Raw genomic sequence first — 24,934 nt, forward strand, 5'->3', positions numbered from 1 at the left:
CATAAAATCAAGTATACACCCATGCAATCTACACAGACAAACATTGGCAGTAGAATGGGTCGAACTGAAGAGCTCAGTGACTTTCAACGTGGCATTGTCATAGGATGTCACCTTTCCAACAGGTCAGTCCGTCAGATTTTTGTCTTGCTGTTGCTGTCCCAGCCAACTGTAAGTGCTGTTGTTGTGAAGTGGAAACGTTTAGGAGCAACAACAGTGCATCCACAAAGCGGTAGACCACACAAGCTCATAGAACGCAACCGCCAAGCGCTGCAGCGCCTAGCGCATAAAGGTCGTCTATCCACAGCTGCAACACTCACTACTGAGTTCCAAACTGCCTCTGGAAGCAAAGTCATCACAAGAACTCTTCGTCGGGAGCTTCATGAAATGGGTCTTCATGGCCGAGCAGCCGCACATAAGCCTAAGATTACTGTGTACAATGCCATGCGTCGGCTGGAGTGGTAAAAAGCACACCACCATTGGACCCTGGAGCAGTGGAAAAGCGTTCTCTGGAATGCTGAATCATGCTTCACTATCTAACAGTCTGACGGACGAATCTAGGTTTGTCAGATTCCAAGAGAACACTACCTGTCTGTTTCCGACCTCAATAATGCTCTTGTGGCTGAATAGGAGCAAATTCCCGCAGCCATGTTCCAAAATCTAGTGGAAATGTTGTGGAGGAGGAATAATGGTCTGCGGCTGTTTCTCATGATTTTGGCTTGGCTCTTTAGTTCCAGTGAAGGAAAATCTCAATGCTACAGCATACAATGGCATTCTAGAGAATTGTATGCTTCCAACTTTGTGGCAACAGTTTGAGGAAGGCTCTTTTTTTGTTTCAGCATGAAAATGCCCCTGTGCACAAAGAGAGGTCCATAAAGACATGGTTTGCCGAGGTTGGTGTTGAAGAATTTGACTGGCCTGCAAAGATCCCTGACCTCAACACCATCGAACACCTTTGGGATGAATTGAAACGCCGATTGCGAGCCAGGCCTTCTAGTCCGACATCAGTTCCCGACCTCAATAATGCTCATATGGCTGAATAGGAGCGAATTCTCGCAGCCATGTTCCAAAATCTAGTGAAAAGCCTTCCCAGAAGATTGGAGGCTGTTGTGGCAGCAAAGGGGGACCAACTCCATATTAATGTCCATGGTTTTGGAATGAGATGTTCAATAAGCACATATGAGTGTGATGGTCGGGTGTCTACACACTTTAGGCCATACAGTGTATGTTTCTATACATTAATATGCACTACAGAAATCAAATACATCCCTATATTACTTACCTTTCAAAAGTGCTTGGTTTATAGGGAGTCATGTTTTCTAACATCATGAATAAACAGTAAATGCATCAACGGAAGTATTTCTCAAGAGACGAAGACTTTTGAGTAATTAACTAATCCTGGAAAACTTGCAAGGATGCATGTTGTGATTTGTGTTGCATCTAATAAACATTATGTTTCACTTTAAATCATGCATCAAGTCTTTTTTTTGTTTTGGCTCGGACATAGTCATTTATTTAACTTAAATACTCCGTAATTTTCCATTGATCACGTTTGGCATAGCCAGGTGGTTAAGGTACTCGACTCGTAGTCCGAGGGTCGCGGGTTCGAATCCCTGTCCCATCAAACATGCTTGCCCTTTGAGCTGTGGGGACGTTAGAATGTTACGGTCTATCCCATTATTCGTTCGTAAAAGAGTAGCCCAAGAGTTGGCGGTGGGTGGTGATGACTAGCTGCCTTCCCTCTAGTCTTACACTGCTAAATTAGGGACGGCTGGCGCAGACAGCTTTCGTGTAGCTTTGCGCGAAATTTAGAAAACCAATTCAAGTGATCAATTTCCCGTTATAAAGTGGACCTAAGACTCCTAAAGATATCAGTACCATCATAGAATATCATAACCACGGAGCAAAAAATCCATCAGAACGAAATCCACTTGACATGTGTTATCTATGGCAGCACAAAATTAGAAAAAAAAAACGATTTAAAAATCTTCCTGAAAGTGAGAAGGTATAGTTAGTTTGTATACCACACAGTGAGTAAACTAACTACAGTACACATAAACGAACATTTAGAAAAATATTGCTTCGAAATACATAAATAAATATATGTTCCTTCTAATTATGAAAAAGTGATTGGTTGGTTTGGCGTTTTATGGCGCAAAACAAGTAGACTATCTGCGCCTTGAAAAAGTGAAATTAACAACTTTTTCAATTGCGACGTGTGTAGTGAATAATAATTAAACATGTGACCACGCCTGAAAACACGCAATAAAAAACAAAATAAATATATTTATACAATATACATTCACTGAATTTTTAATCGTGAATGTTTTCCCCGTTTCATCCTTTAAGAAACATTTTATTTAAACTTATCATAATATTATTTGTTGAAATTTTTATGTAAGTGCTACCTTTAAAATATATCATTTGCAACATGGCAGACACCGAGGACTTGTTTAGTGTATTTGAAGATGTACCGAGTACAAGCACAAATAAATTCTCGAAGAACCAAGAAAAAACACCAAAAGTTAAGGATGAGAAAGGATCACCTATATTAAGTGAACATACGAGGTTTGAGTTTCTTTTTAATTAAAATGTTAATATGTATAGAGTAAAACTTACAGGTTTGGGTTTGTATGTCATTTTGGGCACGTTGCTTTAAGATTCACATTAAGCGAAATCTATTTATACGTAACGTTACCATATGCAGTATGAATGGTATTACTGTTAGTGTTTATTTGTAATTAGTATACACTTATTCTTAATTATAGTGTAGGTTATTAAAATGCGTAACAAAAGTTTAGTGATTGGAACATTCTGGATGGACCGATACTTATGGCAATATGTCCATTGTTCTTAAAATTTCTTAGAAATGGGATTTGTTCAATGGTGCATATTTACCGAATTTTCTGTTTTCACAGTAAATGAAAGAAAAAAGTGTTTCATATACATTCGCTTACTTTTTACCCTTAATGTAGAATAACTAAAAACTGAAGCAAGGATACATCATGACACTACTGAAAAAACAAAAACGTTTTTTGAGGTTAGTAAGGTTATGGTTACATTCCATTGAGGAAACACAAATAGTTAAAGAAAAACCTTATTTATAAATAATAAAATTAATATGTTACAGTTAAAAATAACCTAAAAATGAGAAAATTGTACAAAATAAGAATGTGGATTTAAATTCAAAATAATAAAAAAATAGTTGACTTAAGATATTATGCACAGTTTAGGGAATTATATTCATATTTATTTAAAATTTATGCATGCACTTCCCAGATCATTAATATCAGGCAAAGAGGAAAAATCCTGATGCACAAATTAACCTGGATAATAATGTTAGAGTTGTGGTTTAAAGCATGTCAATTATACTTCATGTCCTTTGGCTGATATAGATATTAATGGTTAGTATGAAAGATATATCATCAAAATGTTAAAAATAAAATTGTATATATAAGTATATAAGACAAACATTACAACAAAACTAAAATTTGATATCTGTTATGATTTAATGTTGATAGCATTACTGTTTGTCCCCTGCTAGTACAGTGGTATGTCTACAGATTTACAATGCTAAAATCAGGGGTTTGATTCCCCTCGGTGGGCTCGGCAGATAGCCCAATATGGCTTTGCTATAAGAAAACACATACATTACTGTTTTATAGTTATGATTTATTCACTTACATGCACACGCAGAATGCAAGGTTCATATTCACATTTGCTAGAGAGTTACAAGGTGTCTGACTTTAACATTCACTGGCTACACTTTGGAAATGCAAATACAACTGCATTATGAGTGAATTCTTTGTAACTAGGCAGCTGTATATAATTTGTAAGTAGGTCCTGTCTTAATCAACTTCATAAGAAACGTGTTTTGTGTGCAGTTACAAAAATTGTTCCAGTGATATAACTGTCAAATGATAATTACGTTTCTTTTACTCATTTATTCTTTTAATTTGCACAGGCAAAGGGGGATTTGATGATTGGCTATACTTTCCTAATTTAGAATTTCAGATTCTAAACTTTTTATCCAAAAATATGTGAGAAAACAGTGTATTCAAAACTGCATATTTAATTTTTTTATCACAATTATTATTCTCAGTCTGTAAATAACAAGTAACAAAAGGTTCAGAAAAGTTAATCCTATCATGATGGGCCACATGTCAAAGGCCATGTCATTGTTTTTATTGACTTGCATTTAAAAGCTCATTTTTCTATTATTTTATGAATTTATGTTAGTATGTTTAGTATAAAATTGTAGATTATAATTCTAATTTTAGTGTTATACATAGTTAATTTCTTAATTTAAAAGTAAGAATTAAAAGTCTTAAATACTGATTTTTGTTTTTAATCATGTGGTATTTTGAATGTAGCACTGGCTCAAATTAGGTGTTTGCAATGTCAGAATACCAAGTCTGTAGTTTTGTACAAACTAGAAACTCAAATTACCGATATTGACAAAAATAAGAACCTCGTATCTTTTCATTTTCTGCAATATGATTTATTTACTGAAAGGAATACAGTGGCCCCATTCACCTTCTTCCATGTCTGTAAACTGTCCCTTATATACACTTGCTTTTCTATATGATGTGAATAACCAATCAACAACTTAGAATGTTCTTCTAGTGGTTTTTCTCAGCCATTTTAATCTGTTAAGACTACCATATTCTTTAAAGGTGAATTTTACAGAAAAAAGAAAACTTTGCAGTCAAAAGAACTACTCATACTAATTAATTTTGCAGGTTCACATTTTTTATAAAAAATATGTGCTAATAAATGAAACATAGAACTTGGTGCAGAAAGGGCCCTTTCTGAGCGGCAATCCAAATGTTTTAGTTTTTACTTTTGCCGCTAGGAAAAGTACTGTGACGTAATAGTTGCCAAACAAACTACCAGCATGTTGAATGTAAATAAACATGGCCAGTGCATATGGAGAAACAGAGGCAGAGTCTGTTTTGACTTTGTTGTCTGAACAGTGATGAGTAGTGCCATATCAATTTGAACCTACTTTGAATGAACCTAGAACAGTTACTTTTGACACAGTTCTGATGAGTTCTAGTGATGAGGACAGTTCCATGAGTGAGAGTAGCGGAATTGTGAGTGATACTGAAGAAATAAGTTTATATATTAAAACAACATTCTTTATAAGATTTATGAGATTTACATTTAATATGACAATGTCAAAGTACTGTGTTAAAATTAATTTTATTATGATGAGTTATGAAAATGTGTTATGGAGTTTATATTTGATTGTTTACAAGTCTACATTTTTTTTTTTAAATACATAACATGTACTTGATTACTTCGACATGTTCAAGACATAGTCTTATTTCAATTTATCTTGAAATGTTAAATTTGAAAAATGGAATTCTTCAAACTTTTCCATATTTGAAAATGATACAAAAACATCTTCAGAATGATTTACCAGCTTTTAAACTTAGAATATACTCTATTTGGGATAGATTTGTCCACTGTCTAGACTAGGAAATCAAGGTTTCACTGACTTATATGTGCCACAAATGCAAAACACACTCATGAATGTGAAATGTGTATGTCTAGTTACATTCTTCAAAAACTTGTACTTTTTAAATTATTATATTATACCAGTTATCGTTTATCGCGTTATACTGCACACATACCTTTAAGTCAGTTCTTTTCATGATGGCAAGGGATGGCTTCAGAGGGGTGGAACCTGTATGCTGCAGGCTGAGATCAGTCCTCAGCTCTACATGAGGAGAGATGGTGGGGACGATCCTGTCTACTGCTGATGGTTTTTTAGTCTCAACCTGCCTGGCTTTAAACCCACGGAATCCAAAACAGTGGAATCTGACACAGAACATGAGCGTTCAAAGTGATCTTGACAAAGCTTTGTATGGTGTGGAGTCCAGGTCTTCCAATTGACCATCTGTACCCACTGTTGCCACCTTGCCGGTTTCTTCTCCTTGCACGGAAAGAAAAGAAGCTTTTGCTCAATGCTGAACTGTTTTTACAACCATAAACAATGCAGTAAAAATAAAGTAGCAATATGGAGACAGAAAATAGTCTTGCAAAGTATGTAACCCAAAAAAAGCACTGATAGATTTACATAAAACACCAGCACTGAAAGGAACAAAATGGTCGGCACACAACGAAGCGTGTTTGGCAACTATTATGTCATAGTTGTAAAACGTCACAGAAACAGCCGAACGACCAAGAGGAACTTGAGTTCAAGGACCTGCATATGCTGTTTCATTTTTTACTCAAAAACTAAAGTGTTTAAACATGTGACAACTACACAGGAATTATACCTAACCAAAGTACAGTTTCTAAGGCAATTATTAAATTTGTTGAAAATTCACCTTTAAGAACCACAATTTCAAGGTGGTAGGCTGGGTCTTTAGTAAACAATCACACTGACAAACACAACACCAACATAATTTATAAAATACAATGCAACAACTGCCATGACTTCTATCTTGGAGAAACAAATAGAAAAATTAAATTCAAAGAACACAAAAAAACACCTTCACACATTTTTAAACACAGCAAATCAACTAAACACAACATAACCATAGAAAACACCCATATATTAAGTAGGGAAACAAATCTAAACAAATGCAAAATCAAAGAAGTCCTGATTGTACAGCAACTAAAACCAAAATTGAACCATAATAAAGGAACACTTTTATACCTATACTAATTAATAACCTAACATCCATCTGCAACACCCCCTACAATCCGGTACCCATTTACACTCTCGTCCCTAAGTCATGTCCGTCAACAGTCACATTCAAACACTCTCTATTGCTTAACTTGAAGTTGACCTAGGAAAGTTGGAATGTTGTTCTTTCCTGATCAGTAAAAGTGTTAATACCCATAGCAGCCATTCTGAAATATAGTTTCATATCTTCTATTTGGAAATTTTAAAAATATATGTCCAGCAGCAACCAAGTTCAAACCCCATAGCTAGAAGAGATAATTGTTTGCTTTACTTCTTTATTTACCATTCTAAGTTTTAAGAAAAGTTTAATAACTTATTTCAAAATAGTAATAATCAATATGCATAAATAATATATTATTATTGAAATGTGTATGTATATTACAAGATACTAGTCCATTAGAACACAGCCAAGACAGGGTCACTTTGTAAAGACTAAAGGTCAGTTTTATATTAGTGCACTGAAACAAAATGCTGAATTAATCTTAATTCTAAATAAACAATAAGCTGACAAAAATTATGTTCAATTAATTAAATTACAGGATTCCTTACTTATTTGAAATGAAAATAAGATAACCTTGCTTAAAATAGTGTATTTAATTGCTCATCAGACTACAAATTTAACCCTAACTTGGTAAATTGCTAATGGTCTGATTATAATACATATAAATTGAAAAGAAAAGGCCACATAAAATTACAAACATACAATTTAATAGAAAAAGTATTCCATAAAAGTCATTAAATTTCATTAGTAATTATTTTTTGAAATTGATAAATCACATATTTGATTATTTTTATTCACATCAAAGGAACATTATAGTAAAAGAGTTTGGGAACCATTGACCCAACTCGTATCCTTCTGTAATATATGTTTTTGAACTTTTAATACTTTTCCAGGTTTGAAGTATAAAAAAAGAAGAGTTAAATATTTCTTTTACTGAGAAGCACAAACTTGAATACATTACTAAAGGAGACACTTAGTATACCTGTCACATATTTTTTGCACTTAACAATAAACATATTGGCAATATTTCATTTACTTGAATAGTTGGAATAATTGAATATAATAATAATTGCAAAATCATAAATTTGATTTCATTATTATTTTTGTAACAACCGATGTAAGTGTAATTTTGACTAATCAGTTGTTGAAATAATCAAAACCAGTAATAATGAGAAACACTCAGTAAAATGATTATTTTTCATGACAGTCAACTAATTGTTATTTTTATTAATCAGTTGTTGGAATAATCAAATACAGTATATATTGGAAACATTAATTTCAAGTAGTTGATTATTTTTCGTAACATCAATTAATTGTAATTTTAATTATTTGATTATCTTACCTGGCACTAATTAATGAAATTATTGCTTGTAGGTAAAATCAACGAGTTCTAGTCATGCTAATGGATAAGCCAAGAAATAACTTCATTTTGCTCTTAGATTTGCAGGCAATGTGTAAAGAGCAAATAATTTGTTTTTGAGTGAATTTTTAATATTTTAGTCTTGAATAAACTTCCCATTTTAAAGTTATTGTGAGATTTAAGAGAATTTTTTGCATATTCCAATTTAAGATAGGTTTAAAACAAAAGTGCATGCTATATCCATTTCTGTGGATTATTACATATCCTTTTTCTGATTTTACGTAGTTTATTGTTAAACTGCACATAGAGGCTTGCATTAAGTAATGGTATACTGCAACCAAGTTTTGTGTTGCAAGTGTTTGATGTGACTATTAGTAAATATGAAAGGAATTTTATTGAAAAACAAGGGCTTATGTAAATCATAGTATAGGCATAAAGTTTTTTTCCAATGAATCTTTTTAATACTGATTGAGTATTTTATGGAGTTCAAAATTTATATAAAGTATGTATTGGAAAGTTATAATGAACCAAAGAAAGAAGTGAAGTTATCAACATCAAAGTACTGAGGAAATTTGTCTTTAGTAATTTTTAACATATATTCAACTACATTTATTAAAATAATTTATGTGCAAACAGGGCTGCCAAACATGTAAATATACTTTATTTTATTTTTTAGTTCTGATGACTTTGTGAAGTCTGTGATTGAAGGGAAACGAGGCTTTGGTGATGATGAAGAAAATGAAACACTGGCTAAAAAACAGAAGACTGAGAGCTTACTTGACGATATTAAGTAAGTTTTTAGTTCTTGTTTGTTTTTTGTTTATCTAAACTGTTTATATATAAATGAAACAGAAGAACATTTACCAGTAAATTTCTAAATAATTTGAAAAAAAATTCATTAACTCATCTTACATGGGTATGTCATATCTCTCTCTTTATTTTTACAGAGTTGTACTCAATTTGTAATTCATGACACGTTTGTTGCTATTTATTGACTTAGCATATTAATTTTGGTTATCATACTAAATATTGATGTCTGTTGAATTTTAATTTAGTCAAATTTAAACATTTTTCTCTGTATATTTTTAACTCTGAATATCCAATATGTTTTGCCACATGGTTGTACTACTGGTGCTAAGCCCACTAAAAAAAAAAAAAAAAGGCTGCTTGCCATATGTTTGTACAAATAGTAGTCATTTCAAATTATTTGTGTGAAAATTCTCGTATTTTATGGTAGTGGTGCCTGGTGGCCTTTTTGAGAAGTAGGTAATTTAAGAAACTGAAATTAACCAGGGATGTGTCTTGTAACTTATTGTCCTTTCAAGCCTGTTTCAAACATTTTGATTACTCTCCACTTGGGTTGGTAATGGGTTCTGGTGACGTGTATTGTTCTTTGTTTGAAGACTTGCCGTTTACTTTTGCAGAAGTTGAATTTGTGAATGAAGCTTTAGTAGCAATTATTTAATTTTATTATACTCTAATATATGATTACATTAAACTATAAATATTGATAAAAAAAAAGTGTTTGAGTTAGAGATTTTGAAATTCAGTGTGAGGCAATAATCCACATGCCTCACCTTATGAATTGGCACGTTTTAGTGATAGGCAGCAAATTAGTTGATTGGTTACTCTTTTGTCCCTAGTATTCACTGAAAGAGTATTGCAGACTGCACAGATATAAAAGTTGGTTTAGTTCGTGGGGTATCCTGCTGTCTGAAAACGTTACTCAGAAGTTTACCTTTTATAGTAAAGAGTATTTTAATGGTCACTGTTTACTCCTAGTTGTTTTTATTAAGACATCATTTTACTCTTTCTGAAGCTTCAGTATATTGTGCTTATGGTAAAGTATAATGTATGTAGAAGTTTAGGTTTAAAACATTCATGAAAAATCTGTTAACCATATTTGGTTAAGATTTTACAATGTTTGAATAACGTATTTGATGCATTGCAAAGTAGTTGTCTTTACTATTAATTCTTAACCATAAGTTATACAACCAAGAACATCTCTTAGATAAGAAAAATACAAATATAAACATTATTATACTTTAATTTTTAATCATATTTGGATTGAAAATGAGTGTTGATTTCATTTCCACTTGCATCATATGACAAAACAACAACAATAGAAAAACCAAATAATTGATAAAATACAAGTTTAATGCTTAAAAACTTAAATATTTAAAAAAGTACTAATTCATAACAGATAAGATAAATTTAGCAAATATCTTATTTCTTATTTTATAGGATAATTATAAGTTTAAAGTTTAGACATTAATCTACCTGTAACGCAAGAAGACAAATTAGAAAGTGTACAAGCTTGTTGCACTGAAAATTGACATAAAAAAGTGGGCCTGATAGCACATATGGAAAAATTCTAAACATGTTTTGAAAATTTCATGAGCTAAACAATTCAGTTAGTCTGTAATATGTAATGAGTTTAGTTTTTGATTACATTACTTTAAAGCATTTACTATTATTGAATCAGTAACATACTTTTAAAATGAGTTTGAATACTCTTCATATATTCAAAATTTAAACTTATCCCATCTATTCTGCAGAACATACATGCAAAAGTGCAGAGCTGGGTGATTGATGGTATTTGGTAGTGGATTAATTAGTGGTCATATTAATTGATCACATTTGTTTAGTAGATTAATGTATTGTTCTTCAAACTGTGGGAAAGAACAATATAGGCATTGGATGCTGTCAGCCAGTTGCCTACATTTTAGTTAGCAGTAAAAATTAGTGAATATAGCAGATAGCCTGATGAGCATTGCTATAGCAAAGAGAGGGTTAGCAAATTTAGTATTTGTATTGCTTGGATAAGTGGAATAATCAGAAACCCTAATATCATTTAGTTCCAGACACTCGATATAATCGGAAATTTGATTAATCTATTGCTAGAATAATCAAAAACGTTAATAATTAGAAACACTAATTTCAGCAAATTGATATAATCATTATTTCATTTAATTGATTGTATTACACGACATTTATGTGGTTGCTGGTCATAGGTAACTGATTAAATCATACAGCTCTAACAAAGCATTTTATTTATTATTTGTACTTAATGTTCACAATTGACTACTTGATAACTTTAAACTGAACTTGATAAATGTGGATCTTTTTTAAAGTATGCTGTGGAATATTTAGGTCAGAAGATACTGTACTCATTCATACTTATTATTTAAGCTTACCTTTAGTCTTATAAAAGAATACAGCTGAAGAACACGGGAACATTTTAAAAGATGTACATGTGTTACACCAAAAATTACAAACTAGGAAACTTGAATTGGTTACCCAGTCTTTTAAAAGATAAATTTTTACCTTCTTTTTAAAACAGTGGCTAAAAGGACATACATCTTATAATGGTGTTAAAACTAGGATAGTGGATAATATATCAAAGCAAATGTTTCACTGCCATTTCAAACTGTACTGTAGATAATACTGATAGACGTATCTTCTCTTTTTGATTACTATGATTGTAGTCTGCCTCAAAATAGAAGTAATATTTTGTGTGTTACTGTAGAAACACTTGGCTTGGATGCTATTGTTTATGTATTATACTCAAGATTTGGGGGGGGCATTGCTTTTGTAATTGCTAGTATTTAGTGGTTTTATGCATTATATCGAGTCCCTATATTACTTTCTTTATTGTCGTAAAAATTGCTTTATGTTTTATATGTATTTATCATGTCTTGTTACATTATCTCTCTGAATGTGGGATAGGTCATTTTGACTAACCTTGTAAACACCATGCAGTCATGAAACTATACATACTATAACTCTGTGTTAAGTGTATCTTCATGAAATTAACAAGTTCATAGTAGACATTATAAGTCTGTTGTACACAAAAAAATCAAATTTTCTGATAAAGTATTTTTATTAAATATTTGTCTGAGTTTCTGAAATCTTTATTGAGTCAGTTTTACTAAAAGGCAAGTTTTTTATGCTGAGATTAAAAACACGTAGTTTCATCTTGCAGTTTTTATATTTTCTTTGCATAACCTTTAAAACCTTGTAAATGAATACCATTTTTTAACTTTGTATTCTATATCTTTTTTTTTACCACTGTAACATGAGGTGAAAATAGGAAATAATTATTTTTTTCCAGAATGACAACAGACTGTAACAAACAGTTGTAATTATTTATGTTAAGAACCTTATGGTTCTTAGCTTTTCACTGCTGTTTTAATGTAATTTTTCTGTTTTACTGTTCTTCAAACTGTTTCTAACTACTATAAGTTTCATCTTGCAGTTTTTATATTTTCTTTGCATAACCTTTAAAACCTTGTAAATGAATACCATTTTTTAACTTTGTATTCTATATCTTTTTTTTTACCACTGTAACATGAGGTGAAAAATAGGAAATAATTATTTTTTTCCAGAATGACAACAGACTGTAACAAACAGTTGTAATTATTTATGTTAAGAACCTTATGGTTCTTAGCTTTTCACTGCTGTTTTAATGTAATTTTTCTGTTTTACTGTTCTTCAAACTGTTTCTAACTACTATAAGAAGCAATATAGAGTGTGCAAAAATGAATTTGCTGAAAGTGAAGTTGAGTAACTTTATTGTTGTTTGTGATAAGTAAGATTGAGAATAAAGACAGGTAATGGGCTTGTAAGTTATAGTTTTAATAATTAAAGGGTTTCTACGTGTCTTCCATCATTCACTATAATTAATCTACTTCAAACACTGAGAAACATTTTTTTAATACAGTAGTAGGGATGGATAAGATAGCATCATGAATCCAATGCTTTAGTTCTTCAAGGTTTTGGTTTGTTGCAGTAGACTTTTGTTTTCAAAAAAGCCACAAAGGTGAAAACTGAAGGAGTTAAATCAGGCAAATAAGCAGGTCATTTGATAAGTCCTTTCCTATTAATCTAGTGCTCTGGAAAAGTTTGGTTTAAAAAAACTTAACAGTTCAAGCAAAGTGTGGTGATACTGTATTGTTTTGGAAGGTTGCTCTTTGTAACAAGCCAGGAGTTTCTCAGAGTTGTGGAATACAGAACCCTATAGCATATGTATTTACAAATACCCATTTGTCAAAGAAACAAGAATAAAACAAAAATTATACAACAAAACTTACAAGCCTACCACATGTAGTTATAATAAATTTTTGTTGTTATCTCAAAAATAAAGTTATTCACCTTTATTTTTAGTATATTCATTTTTGGACATCCTGCATACCACCCAATGTAATATTTTGGGTAAACAAAGTTTTGGGTTCCATAATGTGATCTCCTATGCAATTCAAATCACATTCATAAAAAATCGTTAAGTAAGTGTTTAATTTTTACAATTTAGTCACTTTTGTTAAAAAATATGTAAGAAATTAAAGAACAATAAATTTAGAACTTGCATAAGCCTTAGGCCAGTTTGTACTCAGGTGGTATTATAAGCCTTCTTTTTATAACTAAGTTTCTTGTCCAAAAAATTACTTCATTTTGCTTTCTGAACAAAAAATGTATATATTAAGCACTTAAATACGATGTTCCAATACTACTAAAATTTGTCTGACTTTTTGACTAAACTGTAAACAGGTCAGATTATTTCCTTTTATCTGACTTCAGTGTATACACAAAATATTCTATTTTTAAAACAGTGGCTATCAGCAGAAGCACATAGATCACAAAATGACCTTTCTGTTAGTTATAAATATATACCTTTGATAAGTAAGCATGAGGAAATAAGTGAATTCAAAAGTGTGAATGGTCGGATTAATATGATAAATTTACTAATGTCTCAGAAAATAAAGAAAGTAGGACACAGAAAAATTAGTATTTCTTATATATTTTCTTTTGAAACTAATATATTTAGACTTGGATGATACAAGAATTTGAAATATAAACTATGTTGTGATACAAAGCTTATCGATAAATATCGCTAATAAAGTAGTTTAAATTTTGAATGCAGTTTTTTAAAAAGGTTGTGACATGCACACTTTGACTTTACACTCCCACCCCTATGTGGACAGAGCATTTACAGTAGTTATCACTGTATAAGCATTGTTATTTTTTAGTATATTTTGTAGTTTTTACATACAATATGATAATGTTGTATTACATTGTTCTACAGTTAGTAGCAATGGTAGTTATATTTTGCAGTAACAAAGTCTTATAAGTTATCAAGAAATAAAAGAGTATGTTTAGTTTCCATGAAAAACATTTTCAAAAAATGGACAAATGAAAATGCAGATCTGTTTTTCTGGGGATAATCATTTTATGTGTGTGTGAACCTTTTTTAGTTTTAGCTTGTATGTAATTATTCCACATACAATAAGGAAAGTTTAATTTCTGTGGTGTTTTTAGCCTTTTTTAATAAGCATTATTCAGTTTGAACTTTTTTAATGAAAACTAGAGAAGTGATATGTGACATTTTCTTCTTAGCCCATTAGATTATTCTTCTAGAATTCAGATTCATACTGTGGAAAGTTTGGAAGCCTGCTTACATGAGGTGAGTAATCCCCAAAAATATATACTTATGCACATTTTAAAACCTTTTAACCATTATTGTATTTGAGAAAAAAAAATACCACAAGTTTATGAAATCATTAACAGGAATATAATGACTGGTGCATGTCATTTTGTCTTTGGAAGAATTCCAACAGATTTTGAACTTTGCTCAGTAGTTTTAATTTATATATTTTTTGTGATTTTTTTTAATTGATCTCTGTTGTGCTTTCAAGAATTTGTTTCGTTTACTAAATTTAACACTTTCTGGACCAATGACCAGTGAGTACCTTTTAGCTGTTGAATGCAAACCTATAAGTCAATTGAAAATATTTAAGTAAAAATAATAATCTTTTATTTCAACAATAATTTAGGAAAATGTTTTAAGAATAACATTTTGTCAATTTATAACTTCTAGCATAATTTGCAAAGAAAAATGAAAAGTTCAAACACATTTCTGCACAACTTTAGGGAGAAGTGCCTGTATACAATACACTTATCAATTAAAAAAAAATATTTTGAATTTTTAAGCCCATCCAAAGGAACAGGCTTGTAGTTGCTGAAAGAAATATTATTTCTTTGCAATATAATTATCAGTGTTCTGTTTCTAATGTATTTTCTTTCTCTTTCACATATTTTATTAGATACAACCTACACTTATACTATTTTATCATTAAAAATCACTAATGAATTTCTGCTTTTCAAGTAGCTACAGGCAGAATTTAAATATCATTGGATAGAGTAGAGTATAAACCGTTTGTGATAATATAGACTAAATAAATGATATCAAAATTAATAATTTATGATTTTATTAGTAAATGACAAGACCTAGCTTTGGCAGAGAAGAATAAAAGAATACACTGGGTAGCTTAAAATACATAGGAACAAACCATAAATTATAAACTATTTTATAATTTAATTTGACATTGTTTACATTCCTGAAAATGCTTTTATATTAAATCTTACTTAGAGAGTATGTTAGAAGTAGCAAAGTATTTTGGTGACTGAAGTTGTTATTTATTGAATATTATTTATGAGTGTCTTGTATTCAAACAATGATTGTAAGTACTTTATTGGAAAAAAATTATTTATTATATATGTATGAAATAATTCAGACAGAGAATGTTGTTAGAAAATTATCTTTCCTGATCTGATGCCATTATAAAAGGTTCAAATAAAATTCAGATTGTAAGATGAAAGAGAGTACTTTTAATGTTTTTTTGAAATAGTGTCTTACAAAAATAAATTTGCAAATTTCATGATCTAAAGAAAATTACAGAAAATACAATATGAAAAACAAAGATAAACTAAATCATGTTTCTAAGACAGTACATAACCACATTACATGGAATAGCTTCATTCCTTGCATAACTGCTTATTAGACTTGCATGTCACTAGCCTTAAACTAACTCCCATTTACAAAGTCTCATAATTTTATCATGAACTTTGCTTTTGCACAGTGACATCATTATATGATGATATTCTTCCATCAGTAGGAAGATGATACAACCTCCTTGTGCAGTAATTCCCATTAAGCACCTGTGATTGAAATATTTTTGTTCTTATCCTCAACATTGTTTTGAATGGACATGTTTATTGTATAATAATTCAATTCCATGATATTTGCATTAGTTGAAACTTAAAATTCTGTTCTAGTTTACCTATTTATTTGATAGCCAAAGTGTAAAAAAAAAAAGGGGGGGGAAACTTTAATGAATTTTTGTTATTTCTGTCCTCACTCTTATTGTTGTCAGGGGTGACTGTCTTGTTAAGTCTCACTCTGCCAGCCTTTGGTATTCATTGTTTAGCCAACAGATGGATTCTCCTAGTTTTCATCTACTACCTATGCCTTCACTTCTCTTCCTTCCCTTTTCCCATTCTTTTCATCTTCCCTCAATTCCTGTTTAGCATTTCAAGGATGTGGTTTCATATCTCTTGGCCAAGAACACCATCAAGAAAAATGCCTCTACTCTGGGTTTTTTATTTTCATATCTTTATGGTCCCTAAGAAGAGTGATGTTTGGCATTTGGTTACATACCTGTCATATCTCAGTAGATTTCTAATCGTCCCCTCGTTCATCATGGAGGGTTTCTTTTTTTTCTCAGATGGTCTTTTGTACTAGGTTTGTGGATGACCAAGGTTGACATATTAGATGCTTCTCTACATATCCTGATTGCTGCCTTTTCAAAAAAGGATTTGCACTGCCCCCAATAAAAGTCATTTCAGGCAGACATCTGATGAAAATACAAGAACTGTTTCAGGTCTCCTCACTACGAATTCTTCCCCCAACTTTTCATGTAAAACACAGGAGGTGAACTTTGTATATTTCCTTACCATTGTGCACAGCACTGGTGATGACATTACCTGTGTAATACTAATTCTTCCTCAAATATATAGTGTGTTCCACTCCTGCAATGAGAGTCTGTCCAGTTGAGTTGTTCACACACCTTACACTTGATCACATTTTTGCTGACCACTTGTGTGTGGATGTTCAGTTGGTAATGATCAATTTCTGCCCATCCCTGCAACAGTTGTTGCTCTTTTGCCTTTCCCGTTTCCTTCTGAGGAAAGAGTATATTCTATTCAAGGCAACATGCAATATCTTATAGATGTGGTTGATCCTCTGCCATTAGGTGCCACACTTCATGGACATTCCATTTCTGTACGTTTTGAAGGGAGTTTATTTAGGTTTAATATTCTGCACTGGTCCCTTCAACACTGCATTGTGGGAATCTAGCTGTTCTGTATATGGAGGCAAAGTATCATCTCAGAATTGAACGTTCCCTTCACCCCAAACTTTATTTCTTTTTGAAACCTCATCACACCTTACAACCTGTACTCCCATTTCTGGCACATTTGCTTCTTGCATTTACTATTTTGAGCAGAAGTGCTTAAAAGGAGTTATTGCACTGGTGGGCTGTTTATCCTGCTATTAGTGGAGGTTTATTGTTACATGATGATGTCATCGTGTACTCATGTAGTTCACACTAAGTGCATCATTTTTAGGTGGGTGTATTAACTCAAAACAGCATGCAAATCTCATAAGCAAATGTGTGAGGAATGAAACTGTTATGTATGAAAGGTGAATGAATATCTATCAGAAATACACTGTTAGGTAACACAAATCTTGGACTTAGGAATTTTTTTCAAGCCAGAAATAGATAATATTTAGTAAGTTTGCCCTAGGTATTGTGCAGTTTGTTTTAGTATTTATAGAATGTGAAACACTCAGGATATCCCTGTTGTTTAGAAAAGGTTTAATATCAGTGTGATATAACTTGATATTTCTTGAATACTTTGTTTAATTTATAAATATGATTTTGTTTCTTTGTTTTATGGGTATATTTTTGTTATTTTACAACATAGAAGCAAAGTTAGTTTTAAAAGAAAGTGGGTATTTAAAAAGAAAAGCAATAGAGAAGTAACTTGCTTAAAGACTGGCAACATGCTTTAAAACTATGGTTGTTTTACTCTACTCACATAGAAGTTTGTTCTTTTGGATGTCTGATACATATATGAGTTGTTAAAAAGTACTTGCAAGTTGTTAATAGCTAATTTTATGAAGCACTTATCTGGGGTTACCATATACATTATCACACCTAGAGAATTATTTTTAAAAAAATCATTATAGATTACAGAAGTCTGTCAAAGTTTAAACAATGAACAGTCGTTAAAACACTAAATATAGAAATATGTATTGAATATTAAGTGTTTAAGCCTTAATATGGTAATGTATATTTCAAAACAGGTAGCTGTACCTCCAGACATAGAATATGTGCCACTGAGAACATTTTCTGGTAAACCAGTGAAGGAATATTCTTTTATTCTTGACCCCTTTCAGAAGGAGGCAATTCTTTGCCTTGAAAATAACCAGTCTGTTCTAGTTTCAGCTCACACTTCAGCAGGGAAGACTGTAGTTGCTGAGTAAGTTTGTTTTTTTTCAAATATATGAAAAGAGGAAGTCAACTTGTCTGAGATTTAACCTTTGATATGGGTGGTATGTAGTTTAAGTAATAATCAGAGCATTCTATGTGTTTGGATCCTTTTGTAATGAATCTAGCAGATACTTAGGTTGGAAGGTTTGACAAACATTTGTTTGAGCAAGTCAAAACTTGCCATATTAAAAAAGAAAAAAGTTGACAGTACCAAATAGTCAGCATCTAACTGATATTCCTGTTTATCATAATATCAAAATCACAACATATGCTGTATCATGCCCATGTGCACATATTTATCTCTCAATTTGCTCCCCTTCACTATTTTCCCACTTTTTGTGGAGGGTTGACAGTAACCCATGAGGCAGTGATAATTTTCCTATCATTTTGAGAGAGACTGGTCTTGGTGGAATCCTGCCTGCCACATGGCACGAAAGGCTAAAAAATGGGCCTGGGATATTTTTTGTAGGTATCCCACACTCTAAAACCACTTCACTTTCTAGCAGGCCCATGCACATACTCAGCAGGTAAGATGTCAAAGCCAGAAGGGATCTTGGATTAAATTCACAACCATCATCTTTTCTACCACCAGTTCCAAAGTCATATAGGGACAAGATTTGAAAGGTCAGTAGGCAGTATAATTCTGTCCCCCTTTCAATCTTGCTCTCTGATGGCTAGGAAGTAGCTAATACCTGGAGCATTGCCGATAATCTTGATAAACGCTTTTGCTGGGTATCTAACACTTCTGCTTCATCTTCCACCTTCTTAGCCATCAAGACTTGGGCAGAGCAATCACCTCTTTCCATTCGAGCTGATCGTCTTTATGACTATAATTACCCTTTTGCACTCAGGTGGAACTCAATACAGCCCTTCATCAATCTGGCAGTACATTTGTCAAGCCTAATGATAAACACTACAAGATGCTGCACCATGTATCTCCTGCTTCTCTTGCTGTTCTTCTGATTGTTTTTAACCAAATCTGGCAGGATAATGTTTTTTCTGATGTTTGGCACCAGGCTATTGTCCTACCTTTCTCTAAGCCTTGGATGGATCCCAAAATTCCTTCAAACAACTGTCCAATTGTTTTGATAAGCTATATCCGTAAGACCTTAGAGAGAAGGTTAATGCCTGTCTTATTTGGTTCCTTGAATCAAATAACCTCCTATCACCCACCCAGTGTGGTTTCCAAGTTCCAACAACAGCACTCCACTGTGGACCACCTTATTTGACTTGAAACATCAATTAGAAAAGCTTTTTTCAAATGATAACATCTTGTATCAATATTCTTTTACCTTGAGAAGGCTTATGATATTACATGGAGGTATGGCATTTTGCAAGAACTCTACTTATTCGGGTTACATGGTCATTTGCTCATTGCTATTAAAAATTATTTTAATAGACAGGTGATTCCAAGTTCATGTGGGTTCGAAACTTTCTCATTCTTTTCTACAGGAACTTGGAGTCCCTCAGGACTGTGTTTTGAGTGTCACATTTTTCAGTGTAAAGATTAATGCCATCACTGAACAACTCCTTACTGCTGCAAATGTTGATGAATTTCACATTTCACGTCTGTTGTTGAACATGAGGTATATTGAGTGGTAAGTACAGACTTCTCTCAATCCTTAACTGAAATGGATTACAGCAAACAGTTTTAACTTCTCTCTCTCTAAACCCGTTCTCATGCACTTTTACCACCAACAGGGTATTCACCCTAATCCTGAACTTTGTGTTGGTGAAGTTGTGCTACCTGTGGTTCCTGAGACAAAGTTCTTGGCGCTTATCTTTGACCGTAAGCTGACCTTTATACTACACATCAAGCAGCTATGAACAAAGTGTATAAGGGCACTGAACATCCTCCATGTCTTCTCTTCCACTTCTTGGGGAGTGGATCGATGTTCTGTGCTAAAGATTTATCGTGCTCTTATTCTATCAAAACTAAATTATGGATCACTGGTCTATGGCTCTGTCAGGACCTTGACTTAGAAGATGATGGACCTCATTCATCATCAAGGACTTCAGCTCTGCACCAGGGCTTTCCATACTTCCCCAGTCTAGAGCTTGTACACAGATTCTCATGAAAATCCTCTACACCTCTGCTGTTTGTAACTATCTTTACTGTATGTTTTTAAACTTTTATCCTTACCACAACATCCCACCTGGGGTTGTGTTTTCCTTCCTCAGTGGGCCATGCTATTTCATAAAAGACAATCTGTCACTGTTTCTTTTGACCTTCGTATCCAGGTGCAGTTGGATGAATTGGGTCTGGGCTTGGATGACTGCTTTATTCATTGACCAGTCCATCCTACCATGGCTAATTACAATCCCCAAGCATGACCTTTCTTTAAGTCACCTGAGAAAAGCAGATACTCCTGATTCAAAGTACCATATTTTATTTGCTGAACATCTTTTGAACTATTCTTCTATCTCCATTTATACAGATGGCTCAAAATCTGGTGACTCTCTGGGCTCTGCCATGGTTTATTGTGGTATGGTTGTTGTGCACATAAGTTCCTCAACAGTTTCTGTGTTCACTTCTGAACTGTATACCATTTCTCTTGCCCTGGATCACATAGAAGTTAAACTGTACTCAAACTGCACTATTTATACTGACTTGCTTAGTTCTCTACTAGCCCTGGAATCACTTCATGTTAGTTCTCACCCTGTTCTCGCTGATATTGAAAACTGATTGGCCCATCTCTCTATCCAGGTTTTCTGGATACCAGGCCACGTTGGTATTTGCGGGAATGGGCTCGCTGACACCGCAGCTAAAACTGTCTGCTCTCTGGCACTGTCACTGCTGTGCCTGTTCCATACATGGACTATGGTTCTGCATTCAAGACTCTGTTTCTTGCCCATTGGCAGTCGACTTGGAGTGAGCAATGTGAAAACAAGCTTTTCCAAATGAAACCCTGTATTGGACTTTGGCCGTCTTGTTTCCATAAGGATCGGAAGGAGGAAGTTATCCAAATTAGATTACCCATTCATTGGTCATAGTTTTTTAGCTCATTGTTTTCTTTTATCTTGGACTGATGCACCAGTGTGTTGTCTGTGTGGCATTCAGGTTACAAAAAGCTTGTCTTGTCATCGTTACAACTCTCAACAATCACACTATTTTAGACATGTTTTGTCCCAAGGTTTATCCCTGTTGCTGGACTGTGTCATTGGTAATGGTGACATTGTCCACCTTACAAATATTTCTAGTTTTTTAAAGGCTATTGACCTTTTTAATGCTATTTAAGTTTTTAATTCATAAATTAGACCTTTTTTTTAATATGATTCCTTTTTAAGAATTAAAGTACAACTAGTTCGATATGAAATTAGAAGATGGCTGTAACGTTAAATAACTCAAAACAGGGCTTGACAGGCCAACTTCAGATGACTATTGCTGATGTTTGAACTTACCCATTAGTCATCCTGGCAAGTTATGAGAATTAAAATTATGCTACAGAAAGTCCTTTAAAACTTGTGTTATTGTACTTTCTCTCTTACTGCTGTAAACTAGATATAAAAATTGGATCTAATGCTATTTAAGTTTTTAATTCAAAATAAACTTTGTTTTGTTTTAACTTGATTCTTTTTACAAATGTTAATAATTTTACTTTACTTTTAACTTTTTACCAGATGTTTGGCGCAGGTAGCCTAGTTGCTTTGCTCCACAAAATGTCAAACCAACCAACCAGCCCATGTGCACATGCATAGCTCATAACAGAACCTGATGCCATTGTGTATAAATGTATCTGTGGCACACATATGTTACATCTTTAGTTTTATGTGGTAATAATTATAAACCATACTTTAATGTGTAGAAATATAGTATATTTTGGTATTCTGAATATAATTGTACTAGTTAAGAATGCATATTGCTATTTTTATTTTGTACTTACTAAATGTCAAAAAGTTTAACCAGATTTTAAAATAATGTTTGTATTATTCTTTTTCTGAAGTAATGAATCATGTAACCACCCCCTCACACCATTTTTATGTAATCTTTGGAAAATTGTGTACTAAAGAAATCAGTGTACTTGTTATTGTTTGTAAACTTTTAAATACTTGACGAGCATCTGTACTGAAAATTGAACATCTAATTTCTTTATCATTTGATATGACAGTACTATCTTTATGATACTGCTTCATTCATTTGTTTCAATATGACTGTGTTTTTCGACATTTTATGTTGTCACACTACTATGTCTAAATATTATAATAGCTATCAAAATGTAGCCTTTCTATGCAGATTAAAAGAATAGGTTTATTGAAAATCTACATTTAGTGTACTAACATTTTTCTTGGCTCATGAAAAAGGATGACTGACCTACTGCTGTGGTATAACTGATAAAAAAAATTCTTAATAAATAATTGAACTTTTATTATTTTAAATCTATTCTATAGAGTACCTTCAATTAAACTACATATCTGTAAACAAAATAATCATGATTAATAGTTAAATAGATTAAAAATATTGTTCATGCCATGAAGTATTGTGTGTCACAGCATCTAGTCACAAGAATAAATAACCTACCACTGAAGTTAGCAAACTGGGTAAGAGAGATTTTGTTTGCTCAGAGCCATCTGGGTAGTTGTGTTTAATAAAAGTATTATTATAGTTTTGTAATAAATTATTTTAATTAATTACCCTATTTTTGTGTGTTAAAACTTCCAAAGAAAGTTTACAGTGTACATTTCTGATATAACTTTGAAGTATTTATTTTGAAGATTTATTTACTTTGACGATTTACCCTTGGTTTAGTGCAAATTAAATGTTTCTGCCTTTAATATGTTACTGAAATGTTGAGAAAATCCAGATTTCTGATTTGGGTTTAAGTATAAATTCTTAATCTGCTAACTGGTATGATGTTACTGAGATGACTGTATGTATGATTTCTTAGTTTCACCATTAACAAGTGTGTGTTATAAAAAAACAAAGTTAAAAGTTTTATTAAATAAAGTATCTTAATGATTTCTGCTGGTAATTTATAATCTTTATATATTTAGATATGCCATTGCTATGTCATTGCAAAACAAACAACGTGTGATTTATACAACTCCAATTAAAGCCCTGAGTAATCAAAAATATAGAGAATTTTATGAAGAGTTCAAAGATGTTGGTTTAATGACTGGTGATGTTACAATAAACCCTTCAGCTAGCTGTCTGATTATGACAACAGAGGTAAATTATTTAATTTCCAATTTTTTCAAATGTTGTTATGCTTGTTTTTTTCACTGGACATACAAATAAACATGAGAAGCCATTTTGGTTATTTACTAAAAGCCAAACCTTTCATAATGTTTGTCTGTTCATTTTGTATATTGTATATACTTTTTTCTTTTTTAATGAGGAACAGTCCAAATTACAAAACTAAGAGTGATAATTTTAGATGTTGTCACCAAAATATTTAATAACTTGTTTTGTAGATTTAAATTTGTTCTTTATATAATGTAAACTGTATTTGTCTTGCTGACTTTGGAACATATTTACTAGATTTTACCATTAAAGAAATTGATGGCCTCAATTTCTGCTACTTTTTCCTGTAAATTTTTAATTACATCTACTTTAATTTCATTTCAAAAGATAATATTAAATAAACAGCTAAGTTTTATTAGTTTGTAACCAGATTAAATAATTGTGTGTAGTAAACAGACATATTTAGATATGATATTTTAGTCTTCTTTGATGTACTTCATGCATTTGGTTTTGCTGCAAATTAAAACTTTCATTTTGTTCACACAATTTACAAAAATTGTTTTTAACCACTGTTAGAACATCCATGTGGTCTGTTCTGTGACTGTTTGCCTTTGTGGCAAAAATTTTTAGGCCAATCACTCTTCTCCAAATGTGATAGTTTATCTCTGCTTCTTCCAGTTTCATTGTTGAGATACTAGCTTAAACTTGTAACAGAGGTAAGACATTATAATGTAAACTGTTACAGAAATCAACTGAGATTCTAAGATATTTCTTTATGTCATTTACCCTTCTCCCCACCTTGCTGAGTTCTGTCAGAAAATGTGATTGCAAAAGATGGATGTACGATGTGGAAATTAAGTAACAATTGTACATTGTAACAAGCAATGATTAGGCTGGAGATTTTAATAATAGAGGATCTTAATAATGTTGCAGAATTTGTAACTGGTAAACAGAATGAGTAGAAGTTGAACTAAACCATTTGATTCTTGAGAAAAGGAATAGCTTAGTCATGGTAAAGATAACCGACTTTCTAAATTTTGTCAGAAAATGTTAATATTAAGTGACTGTGATTCAGTTGATATTTCTATTTAAATACATAAATGATTTTTGTACCAAACTGTCCAGTAATGAAATGACAAGAGTTACAATATTTTATGTTAATTTCATTTTAGATCTTGCGTAGTATGCTATACAGAGGTTCTGAAGTGATGAGAGAAGTAGGGTGGGTGGTATTTGATGAGATTCACTACATGAGAGACAAAGGTGAGAGAGATTGATGAAAAAACAATGATATGATGTATGC

General features: G+C 32.2%; 1 protein-coding gene across 2 annotated transcripts in view; it reads left to right on the forward strand.

The window, feature by feature from the left end:
• Nucleotides 1–2,354: 2,354 nt before the first annotated feature.
• Mtr4 (exosome RNA helicase Mtr4) overlaps nucleotides 2,355–24,934 on the forward strand; it is a 55,002-nt gene continuing 32,422 nt past the window's right edge. The window contains exons 1-6 of one of the 2 annotated variants that reach the window (XM_076499811.1): nucleotides 2,355–2,565; nucleotides 8,735–8,848; nucleotides 14,452–14,518; nucleotides 18,263–18,438; nucleotides 23,442–23,616; nucleotides 24,804–24,894. In XM_076499811.1, the coding sequence (XP_076355926.1) occupies nucleotides 2,429–2,565; nucleotides 8,735–8,848; nucleotides 14,452–14,518; nucleotides 18,263–18,438; nucleotides 23,442–23,616; nucleotides 24,804–24,894 (760 nt within the window). In that variant the 5' untranslated portion in view covers nucleotides 2,355–2,428. The remainder of the gene's footprint in view (nucleotides 2,566–8,734; nucleotides 8,849–14,451; nucleotides 14,519–18,262; nucleotides 18,439–23,441; nucleotides 23,617–24,803; nucleotides 24,895–24,934) is intronic. The other variant, XM_076499810.1, reaches the window with a different exon arrangement.

Source organism: Tachypleus tridentatus, chromosome 4 (genome assembly GCF_004210375.1).
Source record: "Tachypleus tridentatus isolate NWPU-2018 chromosome 4, ASM421037v1, whole genome shotgun sequence".
In the NCBI taxonomy this organism is placed as follows: domain Eukaryota; kingdom Metazoa; phylum Arthropoda; class Merostomata; order Xiphosura; family Limulidae; genus Tachypleus; species Tachypleus tridentatus.